This window comes from Cheilinus undulatus, linkage group 16 (assembly GCF_018320785.1).
Source record: "Cheilinus undulatus linkage group 16, ASM1832078v1, whole genome shotgun sequence".
Taxonomy (NCBI): Eukaryota; Metazoa; Chordata; class Actinopteri; order Labriformes; family Labridae; genus Cheilinus; species Cheilinus undulatus.
Genome location: NC_054880.1, coordinates 22295476 through 22308724, shown reverse-complemented (window position 1 = coordinate 22308724; position 13249 = coordinate 22295476). Strand labels below are relative to the sequence as shown.

General features: G+C 38.6%; 2 protein-coding genes across 2 annotated transcripts in view; one reads left to right on the top strand and one right to left on the bottom strand.

Moving 5' to 3' along the window:
* Window positions 1-3: 3 nt before the first annotated feature.
* Window positions 4-2530, top strand: LOC121523314 (cathepsin S-like). Its single transcript, XM_041808141.1, has 8 exons — window positions 4-119; window positions 463-584; window positions 1105-1227; window positions 1387-1536; window positions 1636-1860; window positions 1950-2115; window positions 2215-2317; window positions 2397-2530. Exons 1-8 carry the CDS (start codon window positions 92-94, stop codon window positions 2494-2496), a joined length of 1017 nt encoding a protein of 338 aa, XP_041664075.1. The 5' UTR covers window positions 4-91; the 3' UTR covers window positions 2497-2530.
* Window positions 2531-3954: 1424 nt separating this feature from the next.
* Window positions 3955-13249, bottom strand: part of LOC121523183 (synaptic vesicle glycoprotein 2A-like) — a 36444-nt gene continuing 27149 nt past the window's right edge. The window contains exons 11-13 of the mRNA XM_041807960.1: window positions 11876-12082; window positions 11632-11791; window positions 3955-9901 (exon numbers count right to left, since the gene is read on the bottom strand). Coding sequence (XP_041663894.1) covers window positions 9718-9901; window positions 11632-11791; window positions 11876-12082 — 551 coding nt within the window. The 3' untranslated portion in view covers window positions 3955-9717. The remainder of the gene's footprint in view (window positions 9902-11631; window positions 11792-11875; window positions 12083-13249) is intronic.

Sequence of the window (13249 nt, the reverse complement as noted above, 5' to 3'; positions counted from 1 at the left end):
AGGGTGGCGGGGGGGCAGTCATTGACTTTTATGGTTTGCAGGTGTGCAGTCAGTGTGCATATTGATTATAAGGCGACTTCACAGGCTTTGAATGAACTCTCTCCTCCTCACTAGCTCAGGTGGGTCATGTTTCAGCTGCGCTGTTAACATTTGCTGAAGCTTGCTTTGTAGTACTGGACTTGTTAAAGGTGTTTTTGTGATTTAAAAACAAAGATCTAAATATTTATAGAGAGAGGAGCTTGCTGCGAAATGGAAATTTTCTATCAGTTTTTATCACCTTAAATTAATGAGAGCACGTTAATGTATTGGTTTTAGTCAAAATTTTCCTCCCTCCGTGTTCGTCCAAATCAGCTGTTGGAGTTTTAATGAGGGCTGTTGCAGCTGGCCCCTATTAGTTTTACATGAGACCCCAAAAAATGTTTCTGCTGACTTAACAAGTTTTACGTTTTTGCTTTGGCACAGAAATGTTTTGGAGCGTGCTTCTGACAGCGCTGTGTGGATATGCAGCAGCCTCGTCTAACTCAGAGCTGGATCGACACTGGCAGCTATGGAAGAAACTGCATAATAAAGTGTATTCCCAAGAGGTAAAGTCCTCCATCTTAGTTAAGTTAGTGGAAGAATTTGGTCCTGAATTAAACTACAAGCAATAAGGAGTAGGTTATGTATGGTTGATTTTAATTTTGAGATCAAAAGTCAAGTTTTCAACTTTAAATTATCTATTTAAGTCAGTATGGGAAAGGTTGAAACTTTAAAAAAGAAAAGGAAGGAATCTGCCACCAACAGCAAGCACAGGTCTTCCCACTGTCTAAATTGCACAATGTTTGCGAAGTTTCACTGCCAATTATTGCCAGTGTATTGTTGCAGTTCAGTCAGTGTGCAGGAGTTTGCTTGCAATATTTGATCATTGGAAGCAAAAAGTATACAATATTGGGTGCTCATGACTTCTGCTGTTCTTGCCATGCAATGAAAAATGTACCTTTTTCTTACTGTATCAAAGTTTTAAAATTCTGGTATTGTGACAACCTTAATATAAATCATTTTCAGAGTCTGTCTGGATACGCTGAAAGTTGAACTTCCACTGTGATGGGTTTTTTTTCCCCTCAGCTTGAGGAGCTTGGTCGCAGGCACATATGGGAAGAAAACTTGGAAATGATTAATGTCCATAACCTCGAGGCCTCTCTGGGCTTACACACCTATGAGCTGGCGATGAACCACCTAGGAGACCTGGTGAGTGGGTTGTTTGCCTTTTTAAATCTTTAATAGCTTAAGAAAAGCCTTGTGTTTCTGCCAGTGTCTGGATTCAGATGTCTGACTGAATTAAGTGTCCTTACAAGAAAAACTGGCACATGCCTGAGAGAATTTAACAGCAGTGTGCTTCATTTTTAGACCAATGATGAAATTATCAGCACCCTAATGGGCACAGTTGTGCCTTCAGACCTGGAGAGAGAATCCTCCAGCAGTATCAAGGTCAACAACTCTCTACCTCCAACTCTGGACTGGAGGGAAAAAGGCCTGGTGACAGAAGTCAAAATGCAGGTGGGGTGCATAAAGAATCCCTAACATGGCTGTAACAATTGAACTCATACTGTCTGAAAGTTCTGCCTACTAGAATGTGTGACTTTTCTATCTTTTAAGGGTATGTGTGGCTCTTGTTGGGCCTTCAGTGCAGTTGGAGCTCTTGAAGGGCAACTCAAGAAGACCACAGGCATGCTGATGTCTCTCAGCCCTCAGAATTTGGTGGATTGCTCCTTAAAATATGGCAACCATGGCTGTTACGGTGGATTTATGTCAAACGCTTTCCAATACGTCATCACTAACCCAGGCATAGATTCTGATGCATCTTACCCCTATGTTGCTAGGGTGAGCTTTAGAAACAAATGTGTATATCTGTAGTGATATTCTAACTCAACTTTTTACATCACTAACTACCCTGGACATTTTCTTTTCAGCGTGGTGAATGCAAGTATGACCCAAAGCATCGTGCTGCAAACTGCTCGGCCTATGCTTTCTTACCAGAGGGAGATGAATATGCGTTGAAGGCAGCCCTTGCTGATGTTGGTCCGATCTCTGTAGCCATTGACGCCTCAAGGCCGAAGTTTAGCTTCTACCGTCATGGTAAGTAACTGAGGCGTTGTACATTTAAGAAATCGAAAAGATGCAGCTGTAGTGAGTTTCTATGCATTGCTTTTAATTACTGCTCATATGGCTCCTCAGGTGTATACAGAGACCACACATGCACCCATAATGTGAACCATGGCGTGCTGGTTGTGGGCTACGGCACTGAGTGGGGACGTGATTACTGGCTGGTCAAAAACAGGTGAAGATTACATTAACTACACAGCATAAACATTTTCAACATTTAAGTCTGAAGTTTTAACAATGATTCTCATTTGTAGTTGGGGTGTTAACTACGGAGATGGAGGCTACATCAAGATGGCTCGCAACAGAAGAAATCAGTGTGGCATCGCCCTTTATGCTTGTTACCCCATCATGTGATTGGGCAAAAAGAAATAAACAATTTGATCCTTAATTTGTTTTAAGAAAAACTGTCTGATTAATTGCACTCTGACAGAATTACACACCAGTCCACTGTAGCTTTGTACATTGAAAATGTGCTAAAAATGTCCTGTGATCTTTATCATTTAATCCATCCCAGAGATCAACACCATTGGCTCTCTCCTCACGTGCCTGTCTGCCTCTAGCACCTTTGCGCAAAGGTCAGCTTGTGTGGTCAGATCTAGCAGAAGAGCTAAGGCTAAATTTGCTGAAAGTCATACTGGTTCTGATAGAAATGTCTCAGCACACACCTCAGTTTGTTTTATATAGAGCTGTACAGTTGCATACCAGTCAGTGTGTCATTGTTAAACATTTGCCCTCAATTTAAGTGCCAACAATGTGCAGCTTCAGATAGACCACTGAGCAATGGAAGACGGCTGTCTGGAGGACTGCAACAAAAAATTAAAGTATTTACTTGGCCTTTAGATCTCCTATATTTCAGTTCATTATACCAGCCTTTTCTCAACAAGAGTGCCTTCAAAAAGTGTTGTGTCAAGGAATTACCACAAATGGGCAGATCATGGGCTATCTCATCAAAATGGTCTTATGTCACAGCTAACATGACTTAAAGGCTCTTGGCTGACATTCTGGTGCCAGATACCACAGAGCACCTTCAGAAATCTAGCATAGCATGTCTTCTGATCTGGCAAGAGATGCATCTACACAATACTAGGAAGTTGGTTTTGATATGACAGATCTGTGTAAAATTACATTACAGGCATAGCAGTAAAACATATAAAATAGCACTTGTTTAGGTTCACATACAGTCATGTGCACAAGTCTTAGGTATGTAGGGCATGCAGGATTCATCTAGGGGGCCCAGGTTCGACAACCTGGGGCTGAGGGAGGGTGGACACACACACAAGGTCAAGTTCAACAGCTTTTCCTCATTCCAGACCTTTTCACTCCTGGTGATACCTCTGGAGACATTCAGCATTTTTCAAGCCCCTGAAATATCCTCAGCACAACCAGGGGTTCACAGCAACCTTATTACCCACCACAACAGTACCCTAGGCCAGGGGTTCCCAACCATTTTTCCTTGGAGCCCCCAAGATCCACACAAAAAAAAAAAAATCACAAATTGTTGCCAAAAATCAACATCCATTTTATTATTTCATTGATAAAAACCCTTAGAAAATGGCTCTACAGGGTTTTTTTCTTACCAAAAGGAATACTCTATAAACTATTAAGTTTTGGCCTGGGCCATGCTTACCTGCCTCACCCACCGTGTATTCCACCCTACAGGTGTAGACTTTATTTTTCAAAAGATTTTATTCTCATGCCCCTGGTGAATGCAAGGACATCCAGAGCATGACCTGGCTCGTGCCAATCTTCCTTCCCTCAGGCAGCTTATTCTCCACATCTACGCCTTACTGCAGCCTGAGTTTTTGGCCAAAACATGCCCAAAAGTTCTGCCCAGTACTGTATTTAAACAGCTTAAACCCCATAGAATTTGAAGAAAACTCAAAACTATCTTATGCTGTAATGCAAACCATGACATTGGTTTTCTTTCTTCAAGTTTTATTTCCATAATGATTTTCATTTTCTTCATAGGATAAATAGCACAAAAGTGCGATTCCCATCATAATGAACAACTCTCACATAAAATAAATACAGCACCTTTTCAGCATCACTTAAATAGTCTCAATATCCAGAAGTAATAAATACTGAATTTACCAAGATATTCAGTCATTTACAAAACACAAAGACAACACACAATAGATTTTGTGTCATATTGAACTGTTTTTTGGAATTGTTTTCCTTGTTCTTTTGTTCCACAATTTCCAAACTTGCACGTACAAACATCTACAGTTTCTACACACGGCACATTGATTTTTGAATTGAACTCACATTTAGAGTAGAACTTTTATCATTTAATAAACAGGTCAGAGTCAAACTGAAGAAAAGCAAACAAAGTCTTTGAGTCCAAAGTACAATGACGGATTCATAAAGTTCTTTGCAGATGATGTAGTTATCTTGGCCCTTCAGGACTGATCCTTCTTCAGGCTGGTGATCGCTTGGACCACATCCCATATATAAACTTAAATCAGTGACCCTTACTGTAGTTTATACATATATATAGAGAGAATAAACTTCTTTACGTAGTGACATTTAATAGTAAACTTTTACATTTTGGATAGGAGCATCAGTTTGACGAAGGCTGCTCTTTTGATGAGTTACTAAACCAAAGTCATTTTGGGTTTAACTCTGATTTTCACTTTTCTCAGAATGAGGGGATGTGTCCACTTTATTGCTCACACTTCCCTTTTTGAAACAGACTCACATGGACAAACAAGTTTATGTCAAATTGTACTTTTTGTACATAATTTATACACCTTTTTGGCTTCTTTCACCTTGGTATATTGCCTTTTCCGGCCAAATCTTGTACCTCTGTGACAAGATGAATTGCACAATTGTAAAGGTCCTCTTCAAATATTCAGGTTTATACATATATATAAAAAGGTAACCTGGGTCAAAGGTAAACAAGGGGTACAGTCACCACAAACTTACCTTCAGAACACATACTCAAGTTTCACCAATTTTAACCCCACTTTGATTAAGAACAATCACTGCAAGCAACAAATCTATGTCATCATACAACAATGAAAACACTAGTTCTTGCTTTTGACAAAAACGGCTGGCATACAGGACGTCCAAGAAGTTAGACAATACGATACAAACATGCGTCACGATCGGTTGAATACAGAAGGATTAGAGGGTTAAGTCATTGTGAATTTGAGATGTGGTCCTTTACTGCATTTCTAAACAGAGAAAAACCTCTGAGACTGGCTTTCATTCATGGGGATCGCTGGAAAGACCAAGCTGTATCAGCAAAAGAGCACCCAAGTCTTATATGAAGAACATAAAAACATTAAATTCTGCACTGCATATATTGTAATAGGTTTGTTTTTATCTTCTCAAAGTGTAAATATATATCCGTGGTCCCCAACTAAGCTGTGTTCATCACAGAGATGAAAACATCTGAACAGAAAAAAAAGTAGAAAAATATGTAACAGACAATTTAGAGAGTAACCTGATAGTCATCCACACATACATTAACATCCATACTGACACATGTGCCTGAATACAGGACACGTGTTCATAATCTGCCCATAAGACTTGATACGCCAGCAGCAAGCGAAAGCCGTGATCACTTTATGTCATTTGACAGCATCAAAGTAATTGTAGGAAATTAGTTACTTAGTATGTCTGTACCCTAAATATGAAGTTGCCATCAGGAGATTAGCATTATGGGATATGCTACATTCATTTAGGTCTTAGTTGTAAACAAAGTGACGGATAGCTCTGGTTACATAACGGTAACTGTCAGCTATGAGATCATGTCAGAGCATCATTAAGTTACAAGGGATGTTACTACTGATTTTTTTCACTGAACAGATGTTTAAAATAATCAGCTAGGCTAAAGCATGGTGTCATTTATGATTAATCCAGCAAAAGTGAAAGAGGTGAAGCTGTGGTAGGCCTTAGGCCTTCAAGTAAATAACTGCAACCTGCACCTGTCAGTCAGATGGGCCTAATTCTACATAACTCTTCATATAAATAAATATAGGTGGAATAACAAATGTCCACACCTGTGAAGTTTGTTATAATACAGACATGAATACTCAGCCCGGTTTGTTTTTAAACCAGGCCTTTAACATGGGCACACAGTTGCCTAATTTTCAACAAAGGTCACCACCTTGTTACTCGTTCTCATGCTGATATAAGCTAATCATCTTGCTTTACCTTCATACTTAAGGCACAGACATGTGAATAGCCTGTATCATCTTCAGTCGCTTTGGAAAACTGAATCAATAAAACAATATATCTAAATATTGAATAATTATTTTTAAGTAACACTCATACAAACACATTCATGAGCATACACACATGGCCTAACAGGACAGACAGAATCTTAGTTTTGTATAATCCCCACTATCTTGGTGGAGTCTGAGTTACATTATCATCTACTCTAGTTCACACAAACACACAACAGCAAAGCCTCTAACATTCAGAGCGCACACACACACACACACATGTAATCACACATCCAGAGGACGGCTTGAGGTCAATCAACTTACTCGACCTGGCAGCAGCAGCAGCCATGTTGTCACTCACTGATTGTCAGCACACATAATGATGCACACCTTTGGAGAAGTGATACTCAAATAATGATACGTTTCAGTAATGATAATGGTTATCTCTCCTTTTAGAGGGGTGGTGGAAAATAAGGAGATAAGTCTTAGGATCATTTTTTGTGTTTGGAATTGGCAGTGAGTTACAGATAAATTCAGCAGAATCATGCATGAACATATCAAGGGATAAAATTACTCAAACAGTGCAAAAAAAGAATGAAAGGAGCCGGAGGCTTTGAAATCAAACCAGACCAGGATGATATGCAATCGATCTTATCTCTTTGTGCTGCACTGCCTGATTCGTTTTTACAATTATGTCTCTTTTTGGTCCCATTACATTTGTGCTTATGATTATGATGATGTCACATCATGACTTGTAAAGGGTGAACTAAAATCAAAAAAAGGAAAGTACGTAGTTTGAGAGATTCGATCTTAAATACAAGGAGACAAAAACAACAAAAGTGCTCTAATAATCTTAAAATGTTTTTTTAAAGTCAGAGAGATGAAGTGAAAAGCTATAAAAAAATCAGATAACTGAGCGTTAATTTAACAGTTTTTGTCAGAGCTCTGTTTCTTAGGTTAGGATTACACTTTTACCTGTGGCTTGTTTTCATGTTAAAGGTATAATATGCAACTTTTTAAATGTTAATATAGCAGATGTTGAATTTAACTAAAGAGTGAACTCAGACTTCCTCTGCATTTGTTGATCTCAGCTCTGCGTTCACACTGACAGGACAACGCTTCTCTCTGCCCATTTTATGCTGGTATTCAAAGGCTCAAATGTGTCCCTCTCAAACCACCAGCCCTGCCACCCTGTGTGGTAAGAAAGGCAGTCTCACTCACTCTGTTATTTGGTTTGTTGATGCAGTTTTGTTGCAAGAGAAAGAGAATTCAGGTAGAACAAGTAGACAATCCAAATCAAGGGAAAGGCGTTGTTTGGTCTAAAATATTTCAAAGAAATATGAACCACAATGAGCTGCGTGTCTAAGAGGAGATTAGTCCTACAAACAGCTGCACTTTATCAGGACAATTTTGACATGGTCAGTCTGAAATGACCACTCCAGAACCTGTCTACAGACCTGGCCAGGTCCCTGACAAACCCAGAGAACGGGCCCTCCCCAGTTGTGATTTATCAATTATATCAATGCATGTGTGTTAGATCAGTAGAATTGGTGCTAGCTCTGCTGGCTAACAATTGCTTCATTTTGGAGCTGAAAAGTGTGGGAAACTATTATGGGGTCTGATGTTTAAATTATTTCTTGTACCACTTTTCAAACCCATTTTTTGCCACTCTCAATGCAGGTATGCTACTTCTAAAGTCCAATTTCACTACACCCCTCCCCCCAAATTTTTGCCGCTTCTTAACCTTTTATCACCACTTTTCTGTCCATTACCATAATTTTTGTCCCTATTTATCATATTTTACCACCTAATCTCTCTATACTGATAATAAAAAGGAGAAAATTAACAGCAAATAAAGCTCGTACTGGCAAAGAAACCTGCTTTTCTCTGTTATTTTCTTCAGCTGCCTAAAGCTGGGCAGAGCTAAGCTGGGCTCTACTTCAGAAATGGACCAACTGGGCAAGGATGCATGATGTTGGACGGAGCAAAAGGAACGCTTACTAGTGAGGAAAAGGTGGTTTGTTTTGGGACAGGGAGACTGGTGCTGAGGAGCAGCATTTACTGAAAGTCACATATTATACCTTAAGGCTGATAAATTAAGCTCTTAGATAAGAAAAACCATCCTGCATGTCCACTTTTTGGTTGAGTGGTGCTTTAAACATAACATCCGCTGTAAACGTGGTCGAAACAGTTCATCACACCTGAGCTACTCCATGTACTTGGTATAATTTCTCAAAAAAAAACAAAAAAAAAAAAACGTGTGACTGCTGCTCTGTACATTCCCTTGTTGGATTAGTCAAATATGCTTCACATGACCACACTGAAATGAATAAACCACACACTTTCTCTTAAAATCTCACATAACACTGATAGAATCTCACATAACACTGATAGACGCATGCAGTCCCACACACACACCACGTCTACTTCAGGCAAGTTTTACACCTACAGTTTCTGATCTCATGTTTTGCACTCGACCGAAATCCATCCCACAGATGTTCCTGTGTTCACTGCAGCTATTTGATTGGACAACAGGGAGGGAATAAAACTCACACTGAACACTGAGGAGCTGGATCGGACTGGTCCCATTTACAACAGAGAATCCTGTGAAACGCATCTTCACCTGTCTGTGTGCAAGTGTTTGAGGTTTTAAGTCGAAGAGGAGGAGACTGGATTTACGCAGGGATGTGAAAAAAAAACATTCATTCTGAATAAATCAAGCCTCACTGGAATGTTTACATCCTATTTGGTAGAAAATATGAGCTATCTTTACGTCTGACTTCAGTAGCAGGCAGTGGTCAAGAGTCAGGGGTGTTTAAGAGAAAATATAGTTCCCCTCATTAATTCAGTTGATAGATTTCAAAAGAAAAAAAAACACATATCAGTCTGTCTGGAGATGTAATGAGAACTGTAAACACCACACTTGAGTTAAAAAGCACTGAAAGTCAGTCAACAAGGCCAAGGACAGACTAGATAAAACATACTGCAGTTATATTAAAACTGAATCAAAAAATGAAGACCTAATCTTTTCCTTTTCCCCCTTAAATGGCTTTTTTTCTGCCGCTTCAGTTGACATCTCTTTTCTCTTAATTATGTTTGAAACTGTTGGACCATAAAAAAAACTCCAAAAAATAGCATGCTATCCTTTCTTCACACCACAATTTGCACTGCATCAGCCTGTTTTAACACACTTAAAAAAATCCCTCAATCTCATCAATGTGGCTCTGTGAAGACTTTGAACAAGCAGTCAATATTTCAAAGGATTCTGGGCTAACAATGGGGGTGGCAGTCTGTTCTGTTGGTGTGTGACGGGCAGCGCTGAAGCTCTCAGGGATGTTCGGGCTTGAGTTGTTAAACAACACACACCAGCTGTGCTCTGCTGCCCACTGATGGTCGTGGGGTTTTACTGCAGGACTTGGCCTCGTGTTTCAGGCAACTTTGTTGCGAGGAAACTACCTGCAGCGAGCGCGCCGGCAGCGAATAAGATGGGTACGGCTTTGGTGATGCCCACAAATGACTGGAAGATGCTGATGCCCAGGACGGCAGCCAGCTTGCAGAGAGCATTCAGGAAACCAAACGCTGTGGTCCTGAAGACAAGAGGAGAAACACGATCAAAATGAAGGCATTCAGAGTACAAACAATGATGATCAGTAGAGTCCTACTTTATTTTACCCGTTTTTTTAATAGAAAGGATAAAAAAATCATTCTTGAAGCAGGGCTGCATTTTTCCTTCTATGCCACTGCGACATATTTTATCCTGCCTGATCATTTTTGTGCAGCACCTTTGCACTCCTCACAGCTATATTATTAATGCACACAGACTTGTTGATATTAGTAAAATGTTTAATTAGAGTATGTGCATGTTTAATTCAAAATTTGATTTGTAATGTTTTGTATTTAATGTTTAATTCCTGTGCATTTAAAACAAACCAGTTAACTACTTGGCCAGTAAAGCTGATTCTGATCTTTTCCTCTGGGCATGAGGTAAATGAATGGGAAAACCATGTTTTGTCTTTTTGTTATTTTCTAGTATCCGTTAGCTTTGGTCACATCATCCTCCTCTTTTTCTTCTTCAGTTCTTATTATAGTCATTTTCTCTTTAAGTGTCCTCAAATGTGTGCAATGTTGTATGAGAATTATCGATTATAATTTTAAATGGTGATCTCAAAAGGAATGCTTTTGTTGAATGAAAAATATTTTTAATTTTAAAGGGCAGTGAAAGAGGAAAGCTGCACTTCTGTACTAAAATGAATTCAGGAGATCTGTCTCGGGAAAAGGCAAGTGAGTAAAAAAGCGGACACTTTTCATCTTTACAACACAAATCAATGTCTGTGTTGATACATTTGGTATGCTTGTGCGTAAGTTTATGTCTAAAACAATTAATAGGATAATAAATGTGAGGGTATATAATATGTGAGCATGAATGAACCGCTAATTATCCCCAATCAACAGAAAACATGCAGTTATAAACCTACAGGTAGAATCTCCAGTTCTCTGTATTTTAAAAGCAAAATGAAGAAATATGTTTATATTCCAGCTCTTAACTGAATTTTATGTTATACAGGGGAAGTGTTTTTCTAATTGTTCATTTAAGTGGTGTTATACTATATTATTATCATATTATCCCTGAGCCCTTTATCATCTTAATCTAGCTCATTTTAATTATTTATTCTAAGTGTTTCAAGCTTTGTTTCCTGTTTTTTTTACTTTTATTTTACTGGATCATCTTTTAGTTTCCTACTTATTTTCCTCTCTCACTGTCTATTCCTCTGGAAAATATTCTAGTGTTTTATTAGCCTCATTTTTCTATCTTTTTTTTTGTCATGTTTTTTAAGTCTTTTTGCCTTTGTTAGTCAGGACAGCTTCAAAGAAATGGAAAATATGGGGGAAGAGAGCAAGAGAAGACATTCACCAAACAGCACCAGGATCAGGATAAACCAGTATGTTTGGGTCTGTAACCTTTGTGGGTGTCCACTCAACAATTGATCCCAACTGTCACCCTCTTTTTATTTTAACATTTTAATCCTACCTCCTGTGTTTCATCATATTTCAATTTTCTCATCCCATCTGCTCATGTTTAACCTTTTAATGAATTGGGGGCAAAAAAGAATAATTTCACTGATTTTCTGTGTTAGTAAAGCTCTTTCTCTGCTCTTCATTAAAAGTGTACACAAAAAAGTGCTTATAAAACATCTGACCAGTTGAGTCTGGGTAAAGAAAGAAAGACATATCAAACTTCAAAATACATGTATTTACAGCAAGGACAAAAAAAAGAGACCCATAATAAAATACAGTTAAACAGCGTGGAGTCTGTTACCTTTTATCTGACGGGTAGAGCTCCACTGTGATCACATCCAGGGCGTTCCACGAGGCGATGCTGATTCCTCCAAACAGACACAAGAGGGCAATCATCCCTGACTCACTGTTTCCAAACATCAGGAAGAAACAGCTCACACAAGATATGACACTGGATCCCGCTGTTTGGACACAAAAAGGACAACATTACATTTAACCCTTCTGTGACCTTAATGGCACCGAATAAGATCTTTACATTTTCCTACCCAGCATCCTTAGGCGCCCAATTTTGTCCATTAATAGAGCTGAAACGATGTTGCCAGGCAACACAGCCAATGTGCCGAGGAAGCTGACAAAGTAAATCATGTAGGCATTGTTGAAGTCATCACTGAAGTCGAGTATGCAGCCCTCCTTGTTGTGAAGGAAGGTGCTGTTGATGAGTTTACAGTTGACAAACCTGTATTTAAATAAATCTGAAAGAAAAGAAAGAGAGGAAAGGGTTTCACTGCTTTGTTGAAATACTGAAATATTTGACATGAATACTTGACTGACAAGAGGGAGAAAAATTTTACTTCAAGTTTTCTGTTATTGTTGATCCTATGTTAACTTTTTTATTTCACAAAGGTTTAGTATTTAGAAATACAGTATGGCTGCAGTTCAGCCCCGGGCCAATCAAATCACATCACTTTTTAGTGCAACCTGGAACAACCTGCCTAAGGAAATAAGGACAAAAGACATCTCCTTGATTACTTCTTAAAACTTACATTTACAGATTTGCTTTATGTCATCATATTTCCTTCTGATTCCCTTTTTTACCTTCTCACTGCTTTTATCTTCTTTCTGACGGTACTAGACTGCATCCTTAATACAGGACATGCTTCCACTCTCTCGGATCATAAAAAACACAAAATAAATGACCCTAACTATACAGATGACACACAGATCTACATTTCAATGTCCCAAGGTGACCATGGCCCCATACAAGCATTGGGTAAATGAACTGGATAAATTAATAAGCGGATGAACCATAATTTTCTTCCACTTATTAAGAGAAAAAACTGCTATTTTGGCTGTTTTTATGTTATCACCTTCTCTATTTAATGCTTTTATCCTTTTTATTGTTTTCCTTTCTTATGCTTCTGATATTGCATTGGCTTAATTCACTGTTTACATGTTTCTAGTGATTTTTTTTTCAATTGTTTTTTTTCATAATAATGTATTTTATTGTTTCTCGTATTATTGCTCTTATCCTGTTCAACTGCTTCTACCCTCCTCCTCCCTTTTTGGGGTGTTTTTGTCAGTTTTTCACTTTTAATTGCTCACATCTTTATACATCTTTGATCCTTTGGTCTAGACTTACGTAAGTAGCTGGGTTCCTGTAATGTTATAGGTTCCTATGTCAAATGATATCTTAGTTCTTATGCTGTCTTTTGATATCCAGATTCTTGTGTTGTTTGGGTTGAATACATTGGTTGGGTTCTTGTACTGTTGGGGTTCTGGTGATATTGATTAGGTGCCTTTTCTCCTTGTCTTTTGTTTGTAGTACTTTGTAAACTCTTATTTTGAAAGGCTATTCAAACAAAGCTTGTTCAAGCAGGACGACTGTTTCATTTCCATTCTTTCATTTATAAATAATCACT

Excerpts from the sequence above, each read along its gene's own strand:
- LOC121523314 (XM_041808141.1), top strand. The coding sequence starts at position 92 with ATGAACTCTCTCCTCCTCACTAGCTCAG. Across the intron at positions 1,228-1,386 it reads TGAACCACCTAGGAGACCTG|ACCAATGATGAAATTATCAG; the intron begins GTGAGTGGGTTG and ends CTTCATTTTTAG. Across the intron at positions 1,537-1,635 it reads TGACAGAAGTCAAAATGCAG|GGTATGTGTGGCTCTTGTTG; the intron begins GTGGGGTGCATA and ends CTATCTTTTAAG.